General features: G+C 49.6%; 4 protein-coding genes and 2 long non-coding RNA genes across 10 annotated transcripts; 2 read left to right on the plus strand and 4 right to left on the minus strand.

Moving 5' to 3' along the window:
- Window positions 1–223: 223 nt before the first annotated feature.
- LOC106865915 lies at window positions 224–5,710 on the minus strand. The gene is made up of 6 exons (XR_002960547.1): window positions 3,324–5,710; window positions 2,078–3,218; window positions 1,537–1,624; window positions 1,403–1,456; window positions 1,042–1,321; window positions 224–950 (listed from the first exon to the last, which is right to left on the minus strand). It is a non-coding gene; the product is annotated as an uncharacterized LOC106865915 (long non-coding RNA).
- A 461-nt stretch (window positions 5,711–6,171) lies between these two features.
- Window positions 6,172–8,555, minus strand: LOC100833448 (fructose-1,6-bisphosphatase class 1). The gene is made up of 3 exons (XM_003560361.4): window positions 8,121–8,555; window positions 7,243–7,639; window positions 6,172–6,825 (listed from the first exon to the last, which is right to left on the minus strand). Exons 1-3 carry the CDS (start codon window positions 8,529–8,531, stop codon window positions 6,425–6,427), a joined length of 1,209 nt encoding a protein of 402 aa, XP_003560409.1. The 5' UTR covers window positions 8,532–8,555; the 3' UTR covers window positions 6,172–6,424.
- A 1,402-nt stretch (window positions 8,556–9,957) lies between these two features.
- On the plus strand, window positions 9,958–11,379 carry LOC100833752 (aspartic proteinase nepenthesin-2). The gene has a single exon (XM_003560362.1). It carries the CDS (start codon window positions 9,958–9,960, stop codon window positions 11,377–11,379), a length of 1,422 nt encoding a protein of 473 aa, XP_003560410.1.
- A 2,488-nt stretch (window positions 11,380–13,867) lies between these two features.
- On the minus strand, window positions 13,868–16,592 carry LOC100834062. The gene is made up of 2 exons (XR_733235.3): window positions 15,876–16,592; window positions 13,868–14,845 (listed from the first exon to the last, which is right to left on the minus strand). It is a non-coding gene; the product is annotated as an uncharacterized LOC100834062 (long non-coding RNA).
- Window positions 16,593–17,763: 1,171 nt separating this feature from the next.
- Window positions 17,764–22,680, plus strand: LOC100841921 (vacuolar-sorting receptor 6). Its single transcript, XM_003563288.4, has 13 exons — window positions 17,764–18,384; window positions 19,499–19,979; window positions 20,063–20,369; window positions 20,470–20,539; window positions 20,699–20,782; window positions 20,880–20,956; window positions 21,086–21,167; window positions 21,252–21,334; window positions 21,432–21,495; window positions 21,614–21,742; window positions 21,845–21,948; window positions 22,056–22,161; window positions 22,342–22,680. The coding sequence occupies exons 1-12, from the start codon at window positions 18,093–18,095 to the stop codon at window positions 22,158–22,160; spliced, it is 1,878 nt and encodes a 625-aa protein (XP_003563336.1). The 5' UTR covers window positions 17,764–18,092; the 3' UTR covers window position 22,161; window positions 22,342–22,680.
- On the minus strand, window positions 22,618–26,930 carry LOC100823137 (formin-like protein 3). 5 transcript variants are annotated; one of them, XM_010242064.3, is made up of 5 exons: window positions 26,025–26,930; window positions 25,783–25,926; window positions 24,722–24,907; window positions 23,856–23,948; window positions 22,618–22,959 (listed from the first exon to the last, which is right to left on the minus strand). In XM_010242064.3, the coding sequence occupies exons 1-4, from the start codon at window positions 26,928–26,930 to the stop codon at window positions 23,868–23,870; spliced, it is 1,317 nt and encodes a 438-aa protein (XP_010240366.1). In that variant the 3' UTR covers window positions 22,618–22,959; window positions 23,856–23,867. The 5 variants fall into 5 exon arrangements, with proteins under 5 accessions (XP_010240366.1, XP_010240368.1, XP_010240370.1 ...); XM_010242066.3 differs by having other exon boundaries at window positions 22,618–22,975; XM_010242068.3 differs by having other exon boundaries at window positions 22,618–22,978.
- Between the last annotated feature and the right edge of the window lie 831 nt (window positions 26,931–27,761).

Below are 27,761 nucleotides of genomic sequence, written 5' to 3' on the forward strand. Positions count from 1 at the left end.
TGCGTAAACAAACAAAGAAGCGAGCCGAGATGCACATCGTTTCACTTAACCCGGCATTTCATTTCGGTTTCGGGTATTTCCATGCGAGTCTGTCGAGTTTAATTTTTTGAAAGCGTTGTTCTATGACTTCGCGATTCATACGTCAAACGCCGACAAGGCAGACAAAAGAATCGAAGTCATAAAATTTCACAACAGAAAAAATAGACTTGGGGACTCGATTGGGAACTCAGTAATTAAAAGACTTGAATAAATTAAAAGTACGATGCTTCACAAGCAAAAGTGTTATAATTCGGTTACACCTGCACCCGGCATTCCGGAGATATGATAATTTTAAAGTATTTTGTCCGACGTGCCTAAGAAGAGACAAAAGGATTGGCGGCGCCAGAACTCGGAGCATCCGTTGCGGTGGAAGCTGACTCGACGACAATCTCTTCGTCGACTGCCTCCTCGTCTTCTTCCTCGGCCATTTCTGCCTCTGCTTCGGATACCGGGCCCTCCACAAACTTATGCACGTCGGTATATTGGATGAAGGAGTAGGCCCGCTCCTGCCGCTTTGCGATAAGCTCCGGATCCGAGAGGTAGGGGGAGCCGACACGCATCGACTGCAACACGTCGAGGTTGATGCCGTCGTACCAAGAAAGTACAAACGACAAGGCCTCGTCGGCGCCGACACGAGCGGCCGACTCCCGCAATTCATTAAGACGATCCTCCACCTCCAGAAGGCACGTTGCCAACTCCGGGATGTCGGTCGGAGCTTCTTCCCCAGGCCACAAAGCTCGAAAGGCCCGGATGCCAGCGTTGAGCATGTTCACCCTGAAGGACTTCAGAGGCTTTACCCGGCTCGCAATGCTAACCAGGAAATCCTCCAAGTCGTATTCGAAGGGTTCTGCCCCGGCTGGCTCCCTCCTTTCACGGGCTTTAATCACAGCAGCTTGGGAGGTCTCGACAGACTGCGGCAAAAAGATAGTAATGAATCTCGGCACCATATTGCTATCAACGGACAGGTGATAAGAGGAAGAGATTTGGACAAGGGCCACTTACTCGTCAGCATGGCGTCGATTTTGACGAGGTCACGCCGGCACACGCTGAGCAGGTGGGCGTTCTCGGCCTTCTCCTTCTCGGCAGTACTGGCGCGGGTCTCGACCTCAGCGACGAGATCCTTGCATTTCTGCACCTCGCCTTCTAGGCGGATCTTCTCGTCAATTTGGGCGGAGAGGGCCAAGGTCAGTTGACCTACCTCGGTCTTGTGCGCCTCCGCCTGAGCTTCGAGCTGTGCCTTCAGACGGGCCACTTCATCCCGGTGCTGCTCTTCGAGCCGGGACTTTTCATTTGTTTAGCAGATGTGTGTCACAAAGGTTTGAGTTTAAAAGGGATGAGACTCGGGATAAGGATAAGCTTGTACCTTCTATTTCAGCGACACGCTTCAGAAGCTCATATATTTGAGCATTGTCCCCGGCTGTAAACGAGAGCGCGTATCAGTTTCTGCTGTGCATCAATACTCGGACAAAGTTTTTATGACGGTAAAAATATACTTACTCTGGCTCTGGCGATCGGCTACCAAAGCCTTGTGCTCCGCCTCCAGCTTTTTGTACTTTGCTAGCAAGGTCTTGAAGGTGGCGGTGCGCTTATTCATGCATGTCCGCAAAATAGTGATCCACAGATAAGTCTAATACAGTGGAAGGTTCACAACTACTTGAGGAATAAGTGTTTGAAGTTTTTAAGCTTCAGGCCGACTATTCTAAACCCAGCCTGAATCTCGGGGAATAAGTGTTTGAAGTTTTTAAGCTTCAGGCCGACTATTCTAAACCCAGCCTGAATCTCGGGGAATAAGTGTTTGAAGTCTTTAAACTTCAGGCCGACTATTCTAAACCCGGCCTGAATCTGGGGAATAAGTGTTTGAAGTCTTTAAGCTTCAGGCCGACTATTCTAAACACGGCCTGAATCTCGAGGAATAAGTGTTTGAAGTTTTCTAAGATAAGCTTCGGGCCGACTAATTCTTACTCGCCCTAAACCTCGGGGACTAGGAGTGTGGATACTAGAAGTAGAATAAAAAACTTCAAAGAGGAGTTTTTCGTACCTCTGCAGCTCGGCTAGACTCGAATAAGGCGACCCTTGCCTGGAACATCCGGGCGGCCACGGACTCTGGAGTCGCCGCAGGCGCGGGTCCCACCAGAGGGCTCTGCCGTGCTGTCTAGAGGGTGCTGGAGGTCACTTCGTAACCGTCAGCACTGTTCTAGTCTATTACGAGCGGGCCTAGTGACCCCTAGCTATGCCCGTTGGCCGTCCTGGCCGTCCTGAGGGGAACTCCCTGGTTGCCCCGGGCAGGCTGTGAGTTGGAGGAACTCGGAGGCGCTTGTCCCGCCAGGATAGCGAAGCTCCTAGCTCTCTTAGCTTGTGCAGCCGCAAGTTGAGTAGCTTGCGGCTGCGGTGGTGATGACGGCGGTGTTGGAGTCATTTGTGGTTCTTGGGGCCCCATTGCTGGTTGTTGCGGGGTCTCAGTGACGAGCGGCTTCGTTTGCGTCTCAGTTGCCGTCGAGGAAGGAGCAGCCTCGACAGTTGAAGTCCCGGCTGCGGACGTCCCGGCTTGGGCGACGCTCGAAGCGTCGATGCTCGGGCCGACATTCCGGACAGGAGATGTCGGATCCGCAGCAGTCTCGGTCTCACCCGTGGCTTGAGTTGCAGGCTCGGCACGGGGAGATGGAGCCTCCGGGATCTCAGACGCGATGCACATCTGAGATTGGGTAGCTATCAAAGCCGCCCTGCAGGAATGAGAATGGATTATTCGCATAATAGCTAAGAAGTAAACCGACATCAAGATTTAAGTTGTCATAAGTCTTACCCAACGGTCATGGGTTTCGGCTTAGGACCACGAGAGGCGACTTTATTCCGCTTCATAGTTCGCGGAAGATCTTTCTCGGCTCCGCGCTTTTCACGGACCGGCGCTGTAGCCGCAACTGGACCGACGCCCCAGCAGCAGCAGCGGGATCGGCCGAGTCGGTTGTCCCCGGAGAAATGCGGGTGTGAGCAATCTAATACTAAGTGTTATAGTGACTAAGAGAAGATGTCGGGAATTGTTACCTTCGGAGCGACGGGGGCCGGCATGGGCGATCGGCATGTGATCCTCTGAGTCTGGATCTTCATGGTCGATGGTCGTGCGCCTGGCTCCCAAAGCGTTTATCCGGGGAATTCCCGTCTTCGTTGCGCTGAAGGGTAAATTTCTACACAAAAGAATCAAATGGCGCCGAGATGAGTCTTTATCAAATAAAAGCCGGCATAGCCTTATGTCGGATGAGAACAGAAGACATGAATAAACAAAAACTCACCGGAGGCGGACGATGCTTCCGGCTGTACGCCGGCATACCCCATTCCCAGCGTTCCGGTATACTCATCTTCGCGATCGCGTTGACCCGGCGCCGGACTTCCGCCTGGTCAAGCCGGACGGTGGACACCCGGTTCGGGTCAAACTGTCCACCATAGAAGCACATCTTGTGCGTCCGACTTTGTAGCGGGTACAGCCGCCGGTATATGAAGGTGGCCAGCAAGTCATCGGCCGTCATCCCGTCTTCCTTGAGTTCGAGGATGCCGGCATGGATTTCGTTGATCTCGGGGATGGTCTCCTTCGGATCATATGTCCAGTTTTACTTCTCCTCCGGGGGGCTGACTACGAATCCCGGCAAGTTGATCTTGTCGGCCTTGGAGGAGTTCTGGACATAAAAGAAGGTCTTGAGCCACTTCTTACAGGACTCAAGACCTTGAATCCGAGGAAAGGCTGAACCTCCGCGAGGTATAACGGTGGCGGCGCCGCACTGAGTCATGGGATTAGGGGCGCTGGGATTCTCTTTATCAGGAAGAACTTGGGGCCGGAACATAAATTATTTGGCCCACAAGTCGATGGAAGGCCAGAGGTCGAGGTAGGCTTCGCAACAGGTGACAAACGCCGAGAGAGTAAGGATGGCGTTTGTCGGAAGGTGGTGCGGCAGAAGGCCGAAAAAATCTAAGAACTTCCTAGTGAATTCACTGGCCGGGAGAGCAAAACCGCGTTCAAAATGAGCGAGGAAGATGACATGCTCACCAGGCTCCGAAGTCGGCACAACCTCGTCGCCGGGGATCCGGCACTCCACTTCTTCCGGAATCCGCCGGGAGCGGCGGAGCCACGCGATGTCCGCCTGGGACACATCGAAGCCCTCCCAGCCAGCTCGCTCCGAGCCCGCCCTCTCTTCGACCTGCTGAGCAGCAGGGTCGACGGCGGCGGCACGGAAGGAGGAAGCCATGGATTGAAAAACTAGATCTAGGGTTTGCTTCTCCGGTGAGAAGGTGCTGGCGCGAGGCTCGAGCAAAGCAAGGAAGTGCGGCAGAGAGCCAAGCGAGCGCGCGCGAGTTTGCGGCGGCGAGCTCGGTGGCTAAGAGCTAGGAACTGCGGCGGCAGAAGAACTTGGAGCTACCAGCAATGGCGGATTGCGCAAGGAGCAAAGGAGCAGAGGAGAGCGAGAGATGTGATGAGTGCGAAGGGTTTTTTACCCTCGCCCCCTCTCTCTATTTATACCCGCGGCACACTAATGGGGCGCGGATCTTCCATGCCCACGATCCCTATGGCCAACGGAAAGAACGCGCACGATCATGGGGGCATTCAACCCCATTAACGCGCACGCGTTCGGAAACCGTGCGGCGTGGCACAAAGAATCCTGTCAAATCCGGGAGGATAAGTATCCGTGTGGGAATCAAAATTCCCCTCTTAATGGCTCTGTCGGCTTTACTGTACGATGGGATGACGCGCTCGCCTCAAAAAGCGCGCCGGCAGTACTTCGGGTTTTATCTGCCCGTTATTTAAGCAGAGCCCAGAGTGCGAGCGACAGGTGGTACCATTATTGGCAGAAGCAAGTTTGCTAGTGTCGGCTACGAAGGAAAAAAGAATCTCGGCTCAAGGCAGAATAAGCACGTCGACTTGATATGTCGGAATAACTTGGTCTCAACTAGGAGAACTCGGGGTTGTTTCGGTATCCTCTTCGGCTAAACCCTGGTAGGCTTCGGTGGTAGGTCTATGGGAAACTGTCATGGTCCGACATTCTTCCCTGCCGGAGCGCAACAGCTTCGGGGACTAGTGTCGGGGATGACTCCGGGTAGGGTCATGACGACACGCTTTAGCCGAGAAGACGAAGGCAAAGTCGGCATAGTCAACGATGCCTTGGTATGCCGGCATGACTATCTTGTCTTACAAGATTGCAGGATAAGGACGAATACTTTGATCTCGGCTGGCGTCGAGATGTCTCGGCGGTCTTATCCTCACCGCGTGGCGCAAAATAAAGCAGCGTTATCTTTATCACGGAAAAGTAGTCGCCACTTACGTTGCGGTGTCAGGTGACTGCGTAGAGAAGCACCGAAAGAGTATCTCTAACGGAAGTCGACAGATTACTGCTGTACTTGTTGCAGGGTGCCAGGGAAAAGTAAATTTGTCTTATCCCCTGCGGCGCCACCCGGAGGGAACCAAAGCGCGTGCCCGGCGGGGCCCAAAGAAGATAACGTTAGGTTCCGGCCCGTATGTCAATGTGACATGGGCGGTCCATAAATAGAGCACTACCCCGCCAGGAGAGGGGACGATCACTTAGGCATCTAGAGTTTTCCTCTTCTTCTTCTTCTTCCTCAAGAATACAGCTCAAGGAGCGTCATTGTAGAGCTTGTTATCTCGACTAATACAACAAAGTAGGAGTAGAAATCTTACCTCGGCAAGAGGGCTTCGAACCTGGGTAAATCTGTGTGTGCTTGTGTATTCGTGCGTGTTTCCCTTCACGTCCTCTCTCCTCCGGTTCCTCCTTCGTCCATCGGCCCCAAGATAAGCCATCCATGGCATCTGCTGTGACACCACCACGACAACAGTTTTAGGCTCCATGAACATTTGTTTCATTCTGTTTTTCTACATAATCTAATGTATGTAGATCTGAGAAAGTTGGACAAGATTTAGTCAGTGACACAACCAGCTTACATAGAACTGACAAGACATAAGGCTTACCAGTTACCAGACAAGAGGCCATGAATTCTCAACACTGGTCACAGCTGCCCCCTTTTCATCTTGGTGTCTTCCGGCTGCGTCCCTTTTTCTTAGCATTGGCAAAGCACAATGTTAGAGAAAATCCCCACAGAAAAAGAAATACCAGAGCACAATGTCTACAAATATGGTGAAATCACAAGGAACTAATTATATTCTTTAAATAAAGTTATGTGAGAGCTCCCAAAATTCACATCATCTTCCATTGACACAGCGAACTGCAGCAAGTTATTCTATCTTATACTATGCAGGATTCTCTGTAACCGCATAGGTTAAAAAACAAGACACAGAGACAACGTTGGTCCTGCAAATAAACTTCCCATAGGTACACCATTTACATCGTTCTATGCTACAATACCTCAAGATTTCACCTCCTGCATAACACTAAACCTCATAGCCAGGATTGACCTTCTGCTGGACATCTTCATAGCTTTCCAATTCAAGCATGTCCTCCGTGCTTCCCAGGAACAATGGCAGCCTCTGGTGCAGCTTCACGGGCTGAATGGAAAGGATTCTGGTCTTGCCATCTGAGCCTCGACCTCCTGCCTGCTCGGCCAGGAAACTGAGAGGATTTGCCTCATAAACCAGCCGAAGATGATCCCTTGGGTTCATGGCCACTCCACCGTATATGAGTGTCCGATGAAAATCAGCAACCAGCGAGCACACATACCGAGCAGAGTACTTTTTTGGATGCTGCCCCTTGCCTTGCCTGATTGTGTCAATGTACTTCTTTAGGCCCTCAGGCCAGTCGAAATATCGTGCATCATTCACCGAATATATCTGTCCTGACATAGTATGCAATTATAGCTTTTGAGCAAGCTAAATTAAACTGCAAAAACATGTATTTCTAACTAAGAGTATATTAATACTGCAAATGCGAAAGCAGCTATATGCAGTGCAAGAGTATATGAGTTCAAATTTGATAATACTAACACTGCAGATTTGAAAGCAGCTATATGCAGTGCAGTTAAGTAATATGGGTGCAAGTTAGTACAGTAAAACTGCAGATTTAAAGATATTTGTTCAAATTTCAGTCTTTAGGTCATAAGTAAATTCTTCCACAGTATCTTCTAATTACTCATGTTTATGATTGCTCATCGAGCCATACAAATTTAGCAAACTTTTACTATTAGTACAACTGAAACTAGGTAACATCAGTGCAAGAATTTAATAGAAGCAAGGATAGTATACATCTAGCTCACCTCTAGGTGGTATTTGGATGGAAGGATGCGTTAGAATAAATTCTCCGGTCGAACGATCCAATGTGAAGCCATGGGTACCTGTGCCAAAGCTTATACAGAAGATGGTGGCAGATGAATACAGCACATACCCAGCAGCGACCATGCGAGTACCACTTTGCAGTGAATTGAGTTGAGCTCTCTCCTCCACAGGGAGATGGTCGAGTTCCACCAGCCTATTGTATACCCCAAATATTGTTCCAGTGGGGATGGAGACCTCAATGTTGCGAGAACCATCAAGCGGGTCAGTAACAACAACATACGGACCATCATCACACATCCAAACGGGGAGATCATTTTCTTCAGACGCCACCACTGCGACTTTTCCTGAACTTTGGAGCGATGACATGATGATCTCATTCTGAAATTAAAAAAACTATAATCCAGGTTACATGAAGCTAGTATTATGCCAAGATGCATAGCAGTTAGATCAGACACAAGAAAAGCAAACAGCATGTACTATTTTCAGTAAGATTCTGCTGTGAGCACAAGACATATGGCGCAATGATGCTTGTTCTTGAGGTATAAGGTACAGTTACTTCTTCTTTATGAGACCATTTATAAGGAAGAATTTTTGAATTCAAGCAAACCAATCTAGTGGGAGATCTTTGCGGTGACAAAAAAAGTTGCTAAGCAAATAACAACGCATTTGCAAATGTTTACCCAATTACAAACTCTACATATTTCAGTCCACCAATGGCTCAGGTGTCCGAGCCTGCAATTCTAACAGATCGCAGTTCTTATCCAGCATGTAAGATGAATCCCACAACAGCAGTACTTTTTTTTTTAACAGAGAATCGAAACACCAAAATCAAACAATCAGGGGAGGCCCCGGCACGCACCGACAATTCATCGAGCGGCTTGGGCGCGTCCCGCCCGGCCGCCACGACCGCCGCTCCGCCGCCCGCCTTCCCCCGCGAGAGGTCCGCGTTGGCTGGGGACGCCGCGAGCGCCGCGATGCGCTTGCAGGCGCCCTGGATGTGTGCGATGACCACCGCGAGGTCGGCGGGCGTGCCGGCGCGGCCCATGTGCTCGAGCAGCGTCGGGGGCGAGGCCGCCGCTGCAGGCGCGGCCATGTCAGTGGCGCCCGCGCGTGGTGGCCGGTCGAGGGGGACGCGGCGGCGCGTGAGTGGCGGGAGGTGGAGGAGGAGGGGGTTGGGGCGGGGGAGAGACGGCGGCGGTGGGTGGTGGCGGTGGTTTGAAGTTGTCGGGAGCGGAAGGGAAAGGGGAAGGCAGAAAGCGGATAACGGCATAGTTTGGCCACTCGTGTTGATCGGGGAAAGACCAGAGAGTTTATTCAGCAAAGTTATTGCAGTGGCCATCGTGCTATCTCAAATAGATCTGCACATGCATTAACTAACCATTTACTAATTGACGATCAGACATTAATCGATTCGACCAATCTCGATCAATTGTCACGTTAGTGGTATGTTAGTCGTTGGTAAATTTGCCATCTTAGAATTTTTGATGATGTAACACATATTAAATGAAAAAAAGAGTAATTCGTAACGCTAAGGTCTCGGACATGTAACCGCGTCACGGTAATTCTCCTTATATTTATGATACGTCTGGCTAGGCGTATGCTAGAAAAAAAATGGAAAGTAATGAATGTCGTATGTAGATTAAAATACACCCATGCACAAGTCATGTGTATTCTCTCACCTCTCATTGGATAACTACGTTGGAATGGTTGTATGATGCATTACTAGTAAATGCCGTATACATTTTTCACGCAACTTTAACATGCATGCTGTTGGATATGTCCTTATCTCTCTCATCTTGGTTGTCATGCCAAGCACACGGTTCGAGTTTTCTTAACTAGATCGTAAGTTAGTTGTCGTACGTATATCAGTTTTCTTTGGTTCTAGTTGTCGTGCCGGGCACTGCTACTTATCATGCGTGTACTACCTAGACACCTAGTTAACATATTGTTTGGTGTTAGTTTCTATGTTGTTTGTTCCTAACCGGTATGTCGTACATTACTAGTGCTCATCTTTATTTGTCCCTAATTGTCATGTTGTTTTGGCAGGTTATCATGTTTTTTGGTCCTAATTAACATGTTGTTTTGTCCTGATTGACATGTTGTTTGATATATATTTGTCATGTAGTGTACTATCCGGTTGCCATATTGTTTTCTACGTAATACCTATGACATTACTAATCCCCCCTGCCCCCTCTAGTCACTAGTTTATTCTGGTCGCAGTTGGCGTGTTGTGTTTTTTTATCACTACTCAATCATCATACAGTATTTTTTTTAACCCGACCAAGTTATTTGATCTTAGATGTAATGATGGTTTATATCTTGAGTAATTTTTTTTTGGAATGTTCTAAAACTGGGTTGTTGGAGACGTCTGGGCTGCACTGTTGGGCTGGGTTACGGGCTGTACTAAAAAGGCCGGTGCGCTGCGCCGCGCGGACGTTGGCGCGTCGTGCGGAAGCTTACGCACGCGAAGGCTCGGAGCTGGCGCGCCGCTCCCTAGCCACACCGAGCGGTGCCGCCCCTAGTCAAACTCCCAGATGAGAGGATATGCAATTCCGAGCACCGGATTGCATCATTTATGGCTTCAAGCTCGATATCCATCATTTATGTTCTCATGGATTCAATGTCGATCAGTATATAAATAGCTTCCCCATTGACAAAACTCACCATCCATCAATAATTCCATAGCAGCAGCATCCATGGCGGCCAAGCTACGACTACCTGCGCTGGTCCTCCTGGCCACCGCCCTCGTGACCTTCTTCTGCTTCCATGGCGTCGCGGCAGCCTCGACGTCGCCGCCGCTCAACGCCAGTAGCAGCGGCGGCGGCGGCTTCAGCCTACGGCTCGTCTCCAACAACAGCCACCACAGGTACACCGACTTGGACAGCCTGCAGCGCGCCAAGCAGGAGGTCAGATGCCGGATTGCGCACCGCTTCGCCGGCGCCGACATCACCGCCGCCAGCATACGGACGTACCTCTGCCCGCCGGCGTCCATGGTGTACGCCGTCGCAGTGGGCGTGGGCACGGAGCACGGGTACGAGAACTACGAGCTGGAGATGGACATGGCCGCCGGCTTCTCCTGGATGCAGTGCGCGCCGTGCCACCCGTGCCTGCCGCAGCTCAACCCGGTGTTCGACCCGGCCAAGTCCCCGACCTTCCGCCCCGTCAGCGGCCACAACGCCGTCCTCTGCCGGCCGCCGTACCACCCGCTGCAGGACGGGCGGTGCGGCTTCGGAATCGCCTACCGGAACGGCGCGTCGGCGGCGGGGTACCTCGCCAGGGACACCTTCTCCTTCCCCACCGGCGACAACAACTTCCAGCATCTCCCCGGCATCGTCTTCGGGTGCGCGAACCGGATCGCGCGCTTCGACACCCACGGCGCGCTCGCCGGCGTCCTCGGCATGGGGATGGGCGCCGAGGGGAAGCCATTGACGGGCTTCATGCGGCAGCTCTACCACAACGGCGGCGGTCGCTTCTCCTACTGCCCGATCGTGCCGGGGACGACCGCCTACAGCTTCCTCCGGTTCGGCAACGACATCCCCAGCCAGCCGCCGGCGGGCGTGCACCGCCAGAGCATGGCCGTGCTCGCGCCGACCACGACCAGCGAGGCGTACTACGTCAAGCTCGCCGGCATCAGCGTCGGCGCGCTCCGGGTGCCCGGCGTCACGCCGGAGATGTTCGAGCGCGACCAGCACGGGCGCGGCGGGTGCGCCATCGACATCGGCACCAAGATGACGGCGATCGTGCAGACGGCGTACGCCCACGTCGAGGCGGCGGTGCGGGGCCACCTGCAGAGGAACAGGGCCCGGTTCGTGCAGAGCCCCGGCCACCACCTGTGCGTCCACCGCACGCCGGCGATCGAGGAGCGGCTCCCGAGCATGACGCTGCACTTCGTCGGCGGCCCCTGGCTGCGCGTCAAGCCGCAGCATTTGTTCTTGGTTGTCGGGTCGCCCACCGGCGGCGGCGAGTACCTCTGCCTCGGCTTGGTCCCGGACGCCGAGATGACGGTGATCGGCGCGATGCAGCAGATCGACACGCGCTTCATCTTCGACCTCCATAATAACATACCCATTGTGAGCTTTAATCCGGAGGACTGCCACCTTGATGCCGGTACCCATTGATGCCGGTAGCTATCAAACAATGTTGTATCCAAACAAATAAACCTGTTCGATGGAATCTTGTTCATTTGAAATATAAACCATATGAACGTAGTACTGGTTGAGAAGCATGCATGCTCTCATTTTTTATGTGTACGTGCATGGAAATATCAGCTAGCTCATGATCAATTGATTAGTGTGTTCTTGCACGTATTGATCGATCTGTATCGCAGTATTAATCCTTCAAGCAAACTAAAAAAAAAAGCCAGAGCTGCATGTGCATGCTGTACGTATAAACGTACGTACGCGTAGCCTGGAGAAGTTGATGTACTCGTATACGGCCGGACGACTTGTACGTACGTACCCGTCGTATTTGTATACGTACATGCAGTGATATGATGCGTGCTGTACCAGCCGGGAGAGCAGATAAAAGGCCATCCGGAGATTATTCAGCTAGCCGGTAGAAGAGATAAGGCCTCCCGCATGACTTCTGCCAAGGACCACGGAGCTCGTAGCTATCCATTGCTGCATGCGACTTGTTAGTTGCTGCCTATAAAAGACACAGATGCCAGCGCTCGAGAAGGATTCACCTGGACACGGGAGACTTACACAGAGGAAACTTCCGAGGGCGCACGCAGAAGCAGCAGAGCACGCTGAAGCTACGCTCAATCGGGAAGGAAGGAGAAGAAACTACAAGAAGCATCAAGCTAGCAGATTAAGCATTGGTGGCCAGGAGTGAAGGCCACCTTTAGGAGGTTGACGTGAATCAGCAAGTCGACAGCAAGCTACCTTTCATGGCCTTTTTCTCTAATGGTGAGGATCCTGGCTGACTCTCTGACTCTCTCTCTCTCTCCCTCTCCCTCTCCCTCTCCCTCTCCCTCTCGTCCTTTCTCTCTCTCCCAACGGTCGCATGGCCGGAGTTACCAGCAAGCAGCCCAAAGGTTTCTCCGTCGAGCACTGAAGATTAGCGTCACCGCCCTTCGTCGAACTCGTCAGTGTGTGGCTCGCGGCATCTCGGCGTCATGGAGGATGGAGCTCGCTATCAGCTGCAGCCCATCACCGTCAACAACAACAACACGACGTCAGCATCGCGGAGGATGGAGCTCGCCAACAGCTGCAGCCCGTCGCCGTCAACAACAACACAACGTCGACACCATGGTGGATGGAGCTAGACGGCTCCTGCAGCCTACCACGGCGCCGGCGGGGCCTATCATCAATCCATCACCATCAAGTCATCAACGACAAGTCGTCATCAAGCTGGGCGGAGGAAGGGTTCATCGGCAGGCACGTCATCAAGGGTCGTGGCAGATGGAGCTCGTCATCATGCTCAGCGGACTTGCCGGCGTGCAGTCCCTAAGCCGTCGCATGAAGACGACGAGGTGCTGCGCCCATTACTTTGCGGTTCGACCAAGACGAGAAGGCGCGCCGACACCTATGATGACCGCCGTGTCAACTCGGCGTCCGACTGAAGGTGTCATCGCTGGCTGCGCCAACCACGCCGACAAGTGCGCGTGCCGGTTTTAAATCGGTGCCGGTCTCCACCAATCACATACTCTCACGGGACACCCGTCACCTACCCGATGAAGCTGCTGATCGTCAAAAAGTCCAAACGAAGAGGACCCGTGCTACTACAACTACAACCCATCTATGCCGTTCAAGACCGACGAGCCATGACGGCGGGCGGGCATGGCCGGAGCAAAGGCCATGCTACCTGCGGCGCATGTACCGACGAGGACACGGACTCTGCCGCCACCACACACACATCACCTCTTCTTCATGCACGGGAAAATGAAGCGAAGACCGAAGACGACAACCACGTGGCTTAATCGGAGGTATCTCGCGGCGCAACCTGCGGGAGTAATTAAAGGCCCCGGGGACAAAGAGACCGCAATCGCCATAGTCAGGCTGGCCGCGCTAGTAGGCCACGGAGCGCAACACGTTCGGAATTGTATTTGTTTATCCTTGAGATTAATAAAATACTTTTCCTGCACTTTTATTTGTGTATCTCAATACACTGGCACGTCCGCATACATATACACATGCTATATCTCTCCCTTTTCTTAACCTGGTGCGTAGAGATACACTCCACCCCTCCTCCGGAGTGTTTTCTCGTGTCGAACAAAACCTTCATTTGATATGTTTTGAGATCAATGCTAGCATCTGAAAGTTTGTAGTCTATGTGTGACGGCACAAATAAAATTTGATCAAATATTCAGTTTATCGGTTGCAACGTCTATCCAGAAGAAAGAAAGAAAGAAAAAACGCCGGTCACAGAACAACAATGCTGTGTTACAGTCATTTATAAGTAGGGCGTGTCCGCGCGCACTCCCTAGTCTCATCCGGTGCTCACTTTCCGACAGTCCCAAATAGGAAAACCGCGTATTCCTAAAAGCGTTCTGATGCATCCACGTGAGGCCGCAGCTCGCTCGTTTGTGTGATCAGTCCGTGTGAGCTGTTGCAGCTGTGTACCGCCACAATACATGTTGTAATAAAAAGTGAAAAACAACTGGAGTGACATGTACAGTGTGCATCAGAATTATATATGAGAAAAAAAGTACAATATACGTGTTAGAAATTTCCCGCTGGCTTCAAAATAATTCTATAGATCCAAGAAAGTAATGAGAACAAAATTACATCTACTGGTCTATATAGACAAAGAAAATTCTTGCACTTCAGGCAGAAAGAAGCTTGTTCTGCCAGACTGTCCAATGACGAAAGCATTCCAGTAACCCAAGAAGAGCAGAAATTTGTTCTGTTCGTTTCAGTTAATGCCTTGTATGTGCGGAAGTAACCTTGATGGATGCAAATCCCATTCCCATCCACCCTGTAAACAAAATAAGAACAATAGAAAATTAGAGCAACAACTAGCAGATGTAGAGCTTATCCAAAAAAATCGCAACCATTAGAAAACAACACAAACAGGGAAGAAACTTGGGGTCTAACCAAGATAGATACGCACTCCCTAGCGGCTAGCGTCACATGGCTCGTTCGTGCATACCTCTAAAGACCTCGCACAGATAGGATTTCTCATATTCCCAGCTTGAATTTAGCAATATACTAGCTAGCAGGAGACATCGCATAAACATTGGGATGATCCAGACTCCTAGTAGACATTGTAAAAAGGGTAAAAAATCATCAAGCTGATGTGATATTTAGGGCATGCACCAGAATTACATCCGAGAAAAGATTGTTACATCCAAGAAAAGATTGGATATATAGTTATCGGCTTGAGAAGAATTCTATAATCCAGCAAAGTAATGAGAACAAAAGTAAATCTATTAGTCTATATAGACAAAGACAAATCTTACACCTTGACTAATGAAGAAAACATTCCATTTACCCAAAAAAATAGAAACTTCTTCTAGTAGCTGCAGTAACTGTCGTGTCTGGAAGTAATCTCAACGGATGCAGACGTCTTCCCATCCACCCCGCAAACAGCAAATGAATGACGGCAGCACAAAATAATACTCCCTCGGTCCCTAAATTTGAACTAAAACGACGACAAGAATTTAGGAACAGAGGTAGTAGGAAATAAAACAGTAGCAATAGAACAAGCCGAAGGTTATGAAGTGAAAATTACTAATTAGTGTGCTAAAAATGTAACAAAGCACCGGGGCAGCAAAACTGCATGCTACTACCAGCATAAGTACAGAAATAATGAGATCAGACATCACAAAGCTGAAGCCTAGAGAAATTTGATAGATTAGACAATCAAATCACGTCTCACTAATCAACTTGAAATCAAAAGTAACTACAGTTCTGTTAGATATATTTACATAATAAAAAAAATACATCCATATCTCTAATAATATAGGATCCACAATACACCAACAAAACGCTAATGTAACTCATAGTTACATCTAACGTTACGTCGAATTTACACCAAATAGTGATCAGACAATCATATCACCATCTAATTAATTAAGTTGGTATCAAAAGTACCTACATATCTGTCAGATGTAATTACGTAATCTAAAGTTACGACATATCTCTTGTAATATAGGATCCACTACACAACATCAAAATACAAATAATAGTTTCATCTAACGTAATTCAAATTCACATCCAATAGTGATGGGTGAACCATCTACTAAACCTAATTGCTTGGCAAAATAACTTCTGATCTTGATCCAAACGAAAGTAGCAGTTCACATCCCCATGAAACTTTGTCCAAGCTACAAGTAGATGTAACTTTTAACATCACAACTCTACCTAAAAAATCAGAAAGTAACTTCTAACATTAAAACTACATCTACTGAACTCATGAAAGTAGCTGGCATGTTGAAATTACATTCAGCAAAATCGTAAAGTAACTCTTAACCTGAAAATTACATCTAACTCTCTCAGATGTAATATTTAAAAATGAAATTACATCCAAAAAGAAATGGGATCCAATTCTTTTGGAAGAGCCTGCTGGAAATGGATGCATATAGGTGCTACTGCCGGTGTTCAGCGTAGAAGTGCCAGGAGAAGCAGGTGGAAAGGTCATACCAGACGCCACCGTGGTGATCAACACGTACCAGGGCAAACACAACCAAGCCATCCTGGCCACGCTCCACGGCAACCAGCACCAACTGCACGTCTGCATCTCCACCTCCTTGCCGCACATCAACCCCCGCTTGAACAACAACCCTAGGCTGTTCCGGATGCCAGCGCCGCCCGTCGCCTTCCTGCCATCGCCGCCGACGCAGCAGCACTCGGCCACCTTGCAGGCGATGAAGAAGCTCGCTGCCGCTGCATCAGGGACGATGACAACGGGGGATGGTGGTCACCGGCCATCTCTCGTGCCCTTCCGGCGCCGGTAGCGGCAGATCGGAGGGCGCGCCGACTACTAGATCACCATCGGCGGCGCTCGAGATGCGTCTCGGCGGCTGGGGGGTGGGGGAGAGAGAGAGGAGGAAGGAGGGGCACCTATCCACAGCCGCGCCGACGAGCCGGCGGCTGCATCCTGCATCTCGGCGAGGGGAGAGGAGAGGAGGAAGGAGGGGCTTGGGGGAGGGGAGGAGGAAGGAGGGGCTCGAGGGAGGGGGAGGAGAGATGACGAAGGAGGGAGGGAGGTCGCGCCGACGAGCCAGCGGACAAGCCGGTGGCTGCATCTCGGGGGAGGAGAAGTGGAAGGCTGGGCTCGGGGGAGGAGACGCAAGGAGCAGAGAGAGACTGACAGAGTGAGGGGGATGAGAGGATAAGGTTCAGGTCGATTTCAGAGGGGAGTCGGGACCGATGTGAACACTTTTTCGAGACGAAACGGTGCGCGCTCACCAAATAGATTAGACGTTATAAGTAAATAACCAGCTGCTTTGAGTGTCGGATATGTTGGAGTAGCATATAGTATAAGTGCACTGCTAATCCATCGACGGGAAGGTACCGGTACCGTTCATTTCTAACTGGTCCGTGAAGAGAACTGTTCAAAATCCACCGATATATGTGTCTTGCAAAATCCATCCAGCCCCCTGATTGCAAAGCTCCTTGTTGAATGAAAATTGATGGTACTGCAAAACTTGAAAAGCTGCAGTTACTCACGCAATACATAAACTGTTAACGATAATACGTTCCATGAACCATCATCTTTTAGTTACGCATGTGTGGCATGATTCTTCAGCATCAAGATCGGAGAATGGAGTTCTGACCCCTCCCCTCGCTGGGCCCCCGCCGCCGCGTCGCCTAACCTAGCTCGGACGTGGCTTGGGCCGGCCCGCGAGGTGGCACGCAGGGCCGCTAGGGACGAGACGGTCGGGGCAGTGGTATGGTACTGCTTGGTAAGTGGACTGGGCCGCGAAATGCTTTGACATGGTCACATGGGCTGCCGTCTTCAGGCCGCCTCCAGCTCGCGGGCTGGCCCGGTCTAGGCCTGACGAGCTCAATTCTGCATCTCGGCTTGGGCTTCCAAGGGTGTTTCAAGTTTTTTTCGACTCTCGAGCCAGCAGTCCATTTCTTTTTTTCTTTTGACCCAACGGCCACGACCTACCGTCAACTCTTGGGCGTCAAGTCCAGAGAAGACTCGAAGCACACGGTCGGTCACGGCTCTAGCCGTGCTTCGCACCCAGCCACCCAGCAAATTCAACGACCCACGACTAATTCAACCACGGTAAAAAAAAAAGTCCAAATCCACGCCACAAATTCTAAAAAGAGCCTTTCTGATGTACTATGAGTACTAAAAAAAAATTCCCCTCAAAAAAGGAAAAGAAAAGGAGGCGCTCCTTTCCTTTCTACTACTTCTTTTTTTGTTACTTCCTCCTCTATTACAGGTATATAGATGTTTTTTAGACAGAAATACATTTATATTACGACAAATTTGAATCATTTAATATGGGACGATATAGTATTTTCTTTTGATAATCCTCTCCTTCTCCCTTTTCATTTTGTCTTATAAAAAAGGTGTTCCCTTCCTTTCATGCTCCTACCCCTTTTGCCAGTGCCAAGCAAGCAAGCAGTTAGTTGGCTGCTGCTCCCTCCCACACATGTACACTGACACCTTCTTCCTCCTCCTCTCGCTGTCACCTTCTTCTTCCCTTGCACGTCACACAAGCCGACGCCGACGCCCAATCCCCCCTTTCACCAATCCCCAGTAGTACAGCCCAAGCAACCCCAACCCCGGCGGCCCCTCAAACTCTCCTCTCAACTTCTCCCTCGTGCACCTCGCTGCTGCAACCCACGAGCTAACTAGAAACCCGCGGGCAATTAGAACTTTCCCTTTCCTTGGCCTTCCTCAATCCCCTTCCTCTCGATCAAGCTCGGCTATGGCGGCCGGCGTATTATTGGTCGTGGTGGCGGCGGCCATGGCGATGGCGGCGGCGGTGGAGGGGAGGTTCGTGGTGGAGAAGAGCAGCGTGAGGGTGCTGGCGCCGGAGCACATCCGGGGCCACCACGACGCCGCCATCGGCAACTTCGGCGTGCCCGACTACGGCGGCACGCTCACCGGCGCCGTGCTCTACCCGCCGGACAAGAAGGAGGCCAACGGCTGCGCGCCGTTCGCCTCCAAGTTCACCGCCAAGTCCCGCCGCCCCGTCGTCCTCCTGCTCGACCGTGGAGGTAATCAATTCTTGATTCCGTTAACCTACGCTATAATTAACATCCCGCCCTTCAGTTCACAAAGCTCTTCCATTAATCGCCCTACTGATTCCTGGTCCTCTTTGCTTTAATTGCCTTTTGCTACTGATCGAGTCTCACGAGGAAGAAAGGAATTAGCTACCATTGTGTGTCCTTGAGCTCTACGTTCTGCAGTAGTTCTTCTCCCATGATTTTATTTATTTATTTTTAGGCGCGTATGATTGTCAAGTAGTGCTTGATATAGTTGATTCATGTCAGAGCTAGCTGCTGAGCTATTGTGAAAGACAGAATTGGCTATTATGATTGGCCAAGTAAGTCAATTAATGTGGCAATGTCTTCGCTAGCCGCCGCTAGGTATGAGTATGATCGCTAATGGTTAACTATTACTAGTATGTTAACTTGGTACACATGCTAGGTGGTATATGAGTATGACTAGGTACACATGCTAGTTATAATTTTTAGGAGTCGTACTAGTATTTTAACTTGTTGATGTGGATTGATCTCCAACTTAGATATCAAGAGGTGCTGCATAATCAGGTGGAGTGTATTTAATTTGCAGAGGGGAAAGGGAGTTTATGATTCTAAATATGCTAGTGGTGATGGATTTGGCCATACTCAGTTGAGTCAGCTGTTCTGTAATATACCGAATCAGGGGATTTTCCTAGTTGCCCAGAATATTGAATTTAACGGACATTTGAATTGGCTTCAGTTTGTTCCTCCCGTCAAGAGTTTCAGACAACCGTATGACCTGACAACTCTGAATCCAGAAAGCAAGAATAATCGGTTCAGACCATTTGATCCTCATCGATCCATTAAATTATACGGCCATGAAATTGTAAATTATCGATGCTCATCGCATTTGATCCAACCATCGCAACGCACTTGATCACAACATATCTGCTACCAAATCACTCATAATCCGTATTCAGTGGGGTGTCGCATCCTTAGTTTCCAAAGGCAGCAGCACATCACAGACCAACAATCTGTTCCATCCTTAGTTTCCAAGCAAAGCCTCTTCTTACGTATCCTAAAATTCTAAAGTTACCAGTACGCTTTGATAGTACAAATTTTAACAGAATTTTGATCGTTGTGACAGAATGCTACTTCGCGCTCAAGGCGTGGAACGCGCAGCAGGCGGGGGCGGCGGCGGTGCTGATCGCGGACAGCGTCGACGAGCAGCTGCTGACCATGGACACGCCGGAGGCTTCGCCGGGTACGGAGTACATAGACAAGATCAGCATCCCGTCGGCGCTGGTGAACCGGGCCTTCGGGGAGTCCCTGAAGAAGATGGCTGAGAAGGCGGAGACCGAGGGGGAGGTAGTGGTGAAGCTCGACTGGCGCGAGTCGATGCCACACCCTGACGAGCGTGTGGAGTACGAGCTCTGGACGAACAGCAACGACGAGTGCGGACCACGGTGCGACGAGCAGGTGGAGTTCGTGCGAAGCTTCCGTGGCCACGCCCAAATCCTCGAGCGCGGCGGGTATGCCCGCTTCACCCCGCACTACATCACCTGGTACTGCCCCGACGCCTTCAAGCTCACCCGCCAATGCCAGTCCCAGTGCATCAACCACGGCAGGTAAACCAAATAGTTTGTTCGAAACAGCTCCGATACCATGTTTTTGAGAAATTCAAATAACAATGTGGTTTGGGTTTCGATAGGTATTGTGCGCCGGACCCGGAGCAGGACTTTGGGGAAGGGTACGAGGGGAAGGACGTGGTGGTGGAGAACCTGCGGCAGCTCTGCGTGCACCGCGTCGCCAACGACACGGGAAGGCCGTGGGCGTGGTGGGACTACGCCATGGACTACAAGCTCCGGTGCTCCATGAAGGAGAAGAAGTACAGCAAGGCCTGCGCCGAGGACGTGGTCACATCGCTCGGGCTGCCGCTAGACAAGGTGCTGGAGTGCATGGGGGACCCCAATGCCGACGCCGAGAACGCCGTCCTGTCCAAGGAGCAGGAAGACCAGGTTAGTTCAGTTCTGCCCAATCATCGCAAGGATCTCGATCTCTGAAGCATCTTGATTGAGATTTCAGTAATTGATCTTTTTGGTGGATGGTGTTTTTCAGATTGGCAGTGGGTCGCGAGGAGATGTGACCATCTTGCCTACGCTGGTCATCAACGATGTTCAGTACAGAGGTACATATATAAATTTCCGTTGTTGCAGCATCTCTTTCTTCAACAACCCTGTCAAGAAGAACGGAGGAGCTACCCAATACCCATGAGATTCGACGGATGTGAAAGTTGCATCTTTCATGACATGATTTGGAGCTGAATTATGTGTGTGTGTCTTTGAAGGGAAGCTGGAGAGGACGGCGGTGCTCAAGGCCGTGTGCGCCGGCTTCAAGGAGGGGACTGAACCTCGCGTCTGCTTGAGCCATGGTAGTTACCCAAGGCCTTGTTTAACTGTCAGAGAAAATGGTGTTTTCTTTTCTTCTGAAATTGTGATGAACTTTTTCTACCTTGTGATGCAATGCAGACATGGAGACGAACGAGTGCCTTCACCGGAACGGCGGATGCTGGCGAGACGAGGCGACCAACGTGACTGCTTGCAGGGTGTGTGTTCTGAATTTGCTAGAGGAAGACTTTGATGCTGTATCATTTGTCCGAGGACGACAGAGATTGTTGTTATGGCTATAATACTATTTTTGACACAAATTATGTTTTTTCTTTGATGATGCTCAGGACACGTATAGGGGCAGGGTGTGCGAGTGCCCCACGGTGAACGGCGTCCAGTACCAGGGCGATGGCTACACCAACTGCAAAGGTCTTGACTCTTGACGCCTATATTTCCTTGAGATACCGAGCAAAGGCTGAAGCTTATATATACATGTTTTTGGTCATGTTTCAGCTGTTGGGCCGGGGAGGTGCTCGCTGAACCACGGAGGGTGCTGGTCGGAGACCAGAGGGGAACACACATTCTCCGCATGCTCGGTACTCCTCCTCTCGCCTTTTCCGGCACAATCTTACTATCATCCATCTTAGATTTCTGGCTCTCCGCTAACCGACACGCTCCGGCGAAATCATACAGGACACGGCGCTGACCGGATGCCGGTGCCCGCCGGGGTTCCATGGCGATGGCCACAAGTGCGAAGGTAAAACTTTTTCTTTTTATCTTCCCCTGAAACTGACACGGCAAAGTGACCTGGGAAAGAAACTGGTGAAGAGTTGTCTTCTCATCTCCATCTCCATCTCCATGTGTGCTGCCAACAGATCTGGACGAGTGCAAGGACAAGCTGGCGTGCACTTGCCCGGACTGCCACTGCAAGAACACCTGGGGCAGCTACGAGTGCGGCTGCAAGGGCAACCAGGTCTACATACGAGGAGAGGACATCTGCATAGGTAAGTAAAGTAACCTGCATCATACCAGTTCCTATGTTGGCCATGGCATGGTAAAGTTGCTTCAGATGCTCATTCATGGCATTGGCTCTGTGACGGATGCAGCTAGCAGCATGTCAAGGTTTGGCTGGCTCGTCGGCGTCCTTGTCGTGTCCTGCGCCGTCGGCCTAGGGGTCGCCGGATACGTGTTCTACAAGTACAGGCTCCGGGTATGTTCGCCGTTGTGCAAACAATTGTCTTCTTTTATGTTTTGGAGGGTACACTACACATGTGTGGAGGCAAGTATTTGACAGCTTCGTTGTTGCATTTGGTCTAGTCGTACATGGACTCGGAGATCATGGCCATTATGTCCCAGTACATGCCGCTTGACAGCCAGAACAACGAGCACCAGCCTCTCAGGCAACAAGAGTCAGAAGCCTAAGGTAATCACTCACTCACTACCCAGCCAAATGGGAATCCTACTTGCCAGATTCTAGGATTGCAGAGCTGCTTAACAGATGGAAATGCAGGAATGACCTCTAGATATTATGCCGCTTTGAGTTCATGCAAAGATGGATGTTTTAACACTAAATGACCTATTCAAAATGTCTGACTTTTGACAGGCAGCAGATGGGTTTGTAAAGTGGAACATGCAGAGTTACCTTGTGTTTCAACCCTACTCGGCAGATACTAAGTTGTGGTTTCAATCTTGTTGTTTTTTTACATCTGTGTAAAATAGAAAAGAAAACAATGATTTGTACAATAGCAGAAGGGGTGAACTGTAGATAATTAGCTAGGTAGGCATTTCCGCTCCCCTTGTGGATCAATACACAATACAAACAGATTACTTTGGCCAAGAAACAAATTTGCACAATAGATGACCCATATCAGCACTGGTGTTTTCCTCATTTGAGGTTTGTTTTCTTGAATGCTTTCCTGAAAACACCAGGAGCTTCTTATTATGAAATGCACCGATACTTCTGTAAGTGCTTCAGTTTTCAGAAATCAATGATAAGACAGACAGACAGACATTCTGACAGTTGATAAGTTGCTGCTTTTCTAGTAGGCAAAAGTGCCCTTATGAGTAACTCTAATTCACCAATAGCTGCCTGAGTGGCCATGTGTTGTCCCACAATCCATTTCTTGGGCACTGGAGCATGATCAGGTTCAAGGTTTGTGTAGGTCGATCAACAGGTCCATGATGTGATTCTGGTGGTCCTACTTGGGCAGTCAACTTGCACCTGAAAAGAGGACCGCCTGCTGAGAGCGGGCTCCCTCAGCACAAAATCCCATCCATCTCTAAAACGGTCCAAATATGTGATCCGTAGTGCACAACAGATGAGGAAATTACACTGCAGGTCCATGAACTTGGCAGCAATGTTCAGTTTCATCCATTAACTTGAAAACTGTTCAAATGACTCACTAAACTTGGCAGCTTAGTTCATTTTAGTCCAAATGGCCAAAATCAGATGAAATTCGGCCACGCTGGCATGTGTCGTGGACCTGGCCGCCATGTGAGGGGGCTGTTCACAATTTTTGGTTATGGACCTTTTCTGTTTAAGCCCCTCGAATCTCCAGAATGGGGAGACGCTGCCCTCACCGGTGAACCCACTTCGGCCCGGCATACGCGGTGTCCACACGAATGGCTCCGTCGATGGGTTCGGTGGCGGCTACTCGAACGGCTAGAACCATGTCACATGCCATCATGACCGAATTTCGTCCGAATCTGATTATTTGGACTAAAATGAGTAAAGTTGTCAAGTTTAGTGAGTCATTTGAGAAGTTTTCAAGTTAATGGATGAAACTGAACATCGCTGCCAAGTTCATGTACCCGTAGTGTAATTTCCTCCACAACAGATCACCACATGATCAATTCAAACATTCATGGTTTTGTTGATTAGCACCTTAAAAGGCAAGGGAGTTTCGATCGCCATAAATAATGGCGACGATACTTCAAGTATCAAAATGACGAGAGAAATTCTCCCGAAGGAAAAGATCAGGTTTATCAATGATTTTATTACCATACCAATAAAAGAAAAACATATTGCATGGACTGAGTATGACATCACATCTTCTCCCAAAACACGGAAATCCGCTAAATCTTCTTAGGTCTAAATGAGATCTTACAACAGCGTACCAGAAGGCTTGTTTACTTGTATTGTTCTGAAACTTCACGGACAAACTTGTCCATGAATTGACATTTCTTGTCGAAACCCCAGCCAGGATTATTCTACAAAACAAGGGAGACACAAAGAAGAAATTCACCATGTTATGCTACATCTTGTGTTTTCTGAGAAACAGGGAGAGCAGAATAGTAGCAATTAGGAAGCAAAGTTTCTCAAAGCAAAAAAAGAGTTCGGAAATACATTATAAAGGGTACGAAGACATATTTTTTTCCCTTTTCAGGTACTATCTACAACAATCCACAAAGCTGTGATGTGCAAATGATTATGTTTTTTTCTTCAAAAAAGACGGGGATATATTTTGAGTTTATGATGTTAGCTGCAAACATTTCAATATGTTGTCTACTTAGCTTACAGGTGTTTACAACAAGCTGACTTTAAGCATATCTGCTTAGCCAGCCGATAGATAGTGTCAGCCATTTGCCATCTTTGAGAAAGATAGGGTAAGCAGTTTTAAAATGTATCTATCTGGGATACTATACCATGATACACACAGCTAGGTAAGATAGTAAAAGACTAAAATGAGACTTGAAGGTGAAATCGAGATTGTATGAAGACAATTTCTACATAAAAATAACGTTTACAGTTAAAATAACGTTTGATATGCTAACAGAAGTAAGATAGTAAAACAAGACCCAAATGAGACATGAAGGTGAAATCGAGATTGTATGAAGACAACTTTTACATAAAAATGTGACCATCTTTAGAGTTAAAATCACGTTTCATATGCTAACAAAAGGCAGCTCTATTTTTGGAAACAATCTGGCTTTCATAAAACTGTCAGAAATCAATAGTAATCAGTTCTAGTAAGAAGGCGAACCTTAAGAGAGAGTAAAGTTTTATCAGTAAACCGCTTTACTGAAGAGGGTATGCTTTCTGGAAGAGTGTTCGCAACTCTTTGCAGCTCCTCTTCTTGCTGTTTTGCAGCTACAACATCAGGTCCACTGTACATATCTATCAGCTCTTTCATATGCGGTGCCCTTTCCATGACATCTTTCACAGCTTCCTAATAAAGATACAGTAGATTATACTGGGTAAGTTTAAGGTACTTAAAAGGAAATCATATAACAGCAAAGTAAAAGCAAGCTACAACTGTGGGCTGTTAATTTATGCATGTACTGGCCAGTGTATTACTTGAAGGCTAAGAGACAGCATGCAATTTAACATTTTTTTACAGGATGTAATTTAACATTTAGGGTGCACCGGTGCACTAAAAGCTCAATTGTAGGATCAGAGATGCTTATTTCTACAAGTCTGGTCAATATCTGGGAACTATAATCGACTTACTTTAAATATTTGATGATTGTTGAAAATTAATTTACATATCTTATATCCAATATAATTAGAGAACTGCCTTTGTTCGGGACAACTTGAAACTCATCTGGTAGTTTAGCAGTGTAACCTGACCAGTCTGCTTGTACAAGAAAATTGACCAAAAACACTACTATACAAAACTAAGATACTCTGCATATATATTTTGTGGTTGAGAAAGTCACATATTCTGCATATATCTTGCATTGCCTCCAGATCCCCATATATGCATATCAGCTATGACATTACAATGATCATATTGACTTCATCTGAGTGGTTTTACTAATGGACGAAATTAGGGGAAGTTTGACTACAGACATACCACAAGGATATACACATGCAAACTGAAGTTACAATACATTGATGTTAAATTGCTAGTCTATGGTGTTGGTCCAAGTCCAACTATAGACATGGACCCCTTTTTGCAAACTATAACAGCAAAACATGGTAGTAAAAACACCCTAGCCTGGCAGACTTAGTCCAGCACATTCTAATGCAACTGGTTACTCTACTTGCACAAACATTTCCAGGCAGAACATAATATGGCATGAGGACAATTAAATAAATCACCTCCCATTCTTCCTGGTTCTTGATGCCTTCATAGGCAATTATGAATGGTTTCACCTTCTGCAGCATCTCCTCCAATGACATTGGCGGTTTCTCCTCAATATCAGGATTACCAAAATTCACATGGTACTCTGGCTCAAACTCAATCTGCACAAACAAACACACAGGAACAAAAACCATCAGGAATCTCACAAGCACACACAGATCTGATAACCCTGATAGCTCTGATGCAGTGCGGCACGCACCATGTTATTGGTGTGAACAGCGTCGAGGTACGCATTCTCCATTGGGTCTGGCAGTGCTTCCTCCGCCGCCTCATCGAACGCTTGGTCTAGAATCTTCATTTTATCTTCACCAAGCCGGGTCTGGAGCTTCTCGCCGTCAGTGTTATCTCCCAAGTAGACCATGTACCGATCGTCCCCAGGAACAGAGCGGCGGCCACCATCGCGCCCACGTCCGCGGCCCCTGCGCCCCCCTCCTCTGCCGCGTGCGCCGCCGCCGCCGCCGCCGAGGAGCTCCAAAGCACGCTTCACGGCGTCCTCTGGCGCCAATTTCGGCTGTCCGCTTAGAGCCGAAGGGGACGACGGGGCTTTCTTCTCCTCGCGACGTCGAATGAAGCGGTTCTCCTCGGGGGCCCTATCCACCGGTTGCGTTACACGCGGCACGCCGCGGCCGGCGCCAGTGGTAGGCGGCGAACGCGGGCGCTCGGAGGACGAGGCCACGGGGGTTGGCGGCTCCGGATCGGAGCGGGGAGGGGCGGCGTCGAAGCGCTCGGTGAAGGCCGGCTGCTTGGGGGCATCTTCGCAGGGCGGCGGCGGCGGGGGCGGGGGCAGAGGCGATCCACGACCGCGGCCAGCGCCAGAGAACGACGGGAAGGACGGGATGGTGGGGGAAGGCGGGGCCACGGCACCCCCGCGTCCCCGTCCAGCAGACGCGGCCGCGGAGAAGAGATCCGCGCCTTCGCCGTCGTCGTTGTCGTCGGGGATGGGGCTCCCCGGAACGCGGGCCGTCCCAGAGGGCGGTAGGCCGCGCCCGCGCCCACGTCCAGCGCCACCGCCGATGCCGGAGAAGGAGGAGAAAGCGGCGGCGTAGGAGGATGGGAGGTGCGTGTGGCGCCTGGCGGCGGCGGCGGCGGCCCCGAGGCCTCGCATGGTGGTGGTGGTGGGATGGGTTTAGCCGCGCGGGATGCTCCCTAGGGTTGGGCTCGCGAGCTGTTCGACGAAATGGTAGTGGGCTGCTGCTTGGAACGAATTGTGATCAGATCCGGTGTAAAGGTAGCCATTGGATTTCATTTGATGGCTAATCTTTTAGCCGTCCGATCTGCCATCTAAGTGCCGATGTACACGAGTAAATTCCACCATGTACCAAAAAAGACACAGAATGAAAACGGTCTTGCTACAGTATTTGTGAGCAGAATTACCCTTTTAGACACAGGTAGGCGTAGGGGCTGTTTGAAAACGTGTCATTTGTTTGTAAAAAAAATTATATTCGAATCGATTTTATTTGAACCAAATATCAAAATGTAATAAAAAAAAAGGCCTGACCCAGACCTTAAAAAATTGATGGATAAAAGGCAATGCCCGCGGTGGCATTTGCAGTTCTTACCGCCATCTGTTTGAGGTGCAGCCCAACCAGAACTGCCTTCCATCCGTGCCCTCGCGTCCTCGTCGAAGCAGAACTCAGGTAGGAGATTTTTTAATTTGAGGATTTCTTATTTGGCAGTTTTTTTAGATGGATTCGGTCAGGTTTTGAGAGAGAGAGGAAGAGAAACAGCCGGAAGAGAAGAGACGCTGGGGGAGTTTTTTTTTTTTTTTTGAAACATGGCGCTGGGGAATTGAAGTGGAGGAGTCGAACAGTTTTTTTTCCTTTAGGTGAGAGGAATCGAGAACAGTTCGGTCGATTGGACATGATCGCGTGGAGGGGAAATGTTGGCGCTGTCTCGTCCAAGCCCAAGGCCCAACCGCCCAGGTAAATGTTAACAG

The sequence above is a fragment of the Brachypodium distachyon genome, chromosome 1 (genome assembly GCF_000005505.3).
Source record: "Brachypodium distachyon strain Bd21 chromosome 1, Brachypodium_distachyon_v3.0, whole genome shotgun sequence".
Taxonomy (NCBI): domain Eukaryota; kingdom Viridiplantae; phylum Streptophyta; class Magnoliopsida; order Poales; family Poaceae; genus Brachypodium; species Brachypodium distachyon.

What these genes read in the sequence shown, in the direction of transcription:
- LOC100841921 (XM_003563288.4), top strand. Translation starts at nt 18,093, where the DNA reads ATGGCGGCCGGCGTATTATTGGTCGTGGTGGCGGCGGCCATGGCGATG. An exon ending in CCAACGTGACTGCTTGCAGG is followed by an intron (nt 20,957 to 21,085) that starts GTGTGTGTTCTG and finishes GATGATGCTCAG; the next exon opens with GACACGTATAGGGGCAGGGT. An exon ending in AGGAGAGGACATCTGCATAG is followed by an intron (nt 21,743 to 21,844) that starts GTAAGTAAAGTA and finishes TGACGGATGCAG; the next exon opens with CTAGCAGCATGTCAAGGTTT.
- LOC100833752 (XM_003560362.1), top strand. Translation starts at nt 9,958, where the DNA reads ATGGCGGCCAAGCTACGACTACCTGCGCTGGTCCTCCTGGCCACCGCC.
- LOC100823137 (XM_010242064.3), bottom strand. Translation starts at nt 26,930, where the DNA reads ATGCGAGGCCTCGGGGCCGCCGCCGCCGCCGCCAGGCGCCACACGCAC. An exon ending in CTGTTCACACCAATAACATG is followed by an intron (nt 25,927 to 26,024) that starts GTGCGTGCCGCA and finishes TTGTTTGTGCAG; the next exon opens with ATTGAGTTTGAGCCAGAGTA. An exon ending in AAACTTTACTCTCTCTTAAG is followed by an intron (nt 23,949 to 24,721) that starts GTTCGCCTTCTT and finishes CTTGTTTTGTAG; the next exon opens with AATAATCCTGGCTGGGGTTT.
- LOC100833448 (XM_003560361.4), bottom strand. Translation starts at nt 8,531, where the DNA reads ATGCCGTTATCCGCTTTCTGCCTTCCCCTTTCCCTTCCGCTCCCGACA. An exon ending in AGCCGCTCGATGAATTGTCG is followed by an intron (nt 7,640 to 8,120) that starts GTGCGTGCCGGG and finishes TTTTAATTTCAG; the next exon opens with AATGAGATCATCATGTCATC. An exon ending in CATCCAAATACCACCTAGAG is followed by an intron (nt 6,826 to 7,242) that starts GTGAGCTAGATG and finishes ATACTATGTCAG; the next exon opens with GACAGATATATTCGGTGAAT.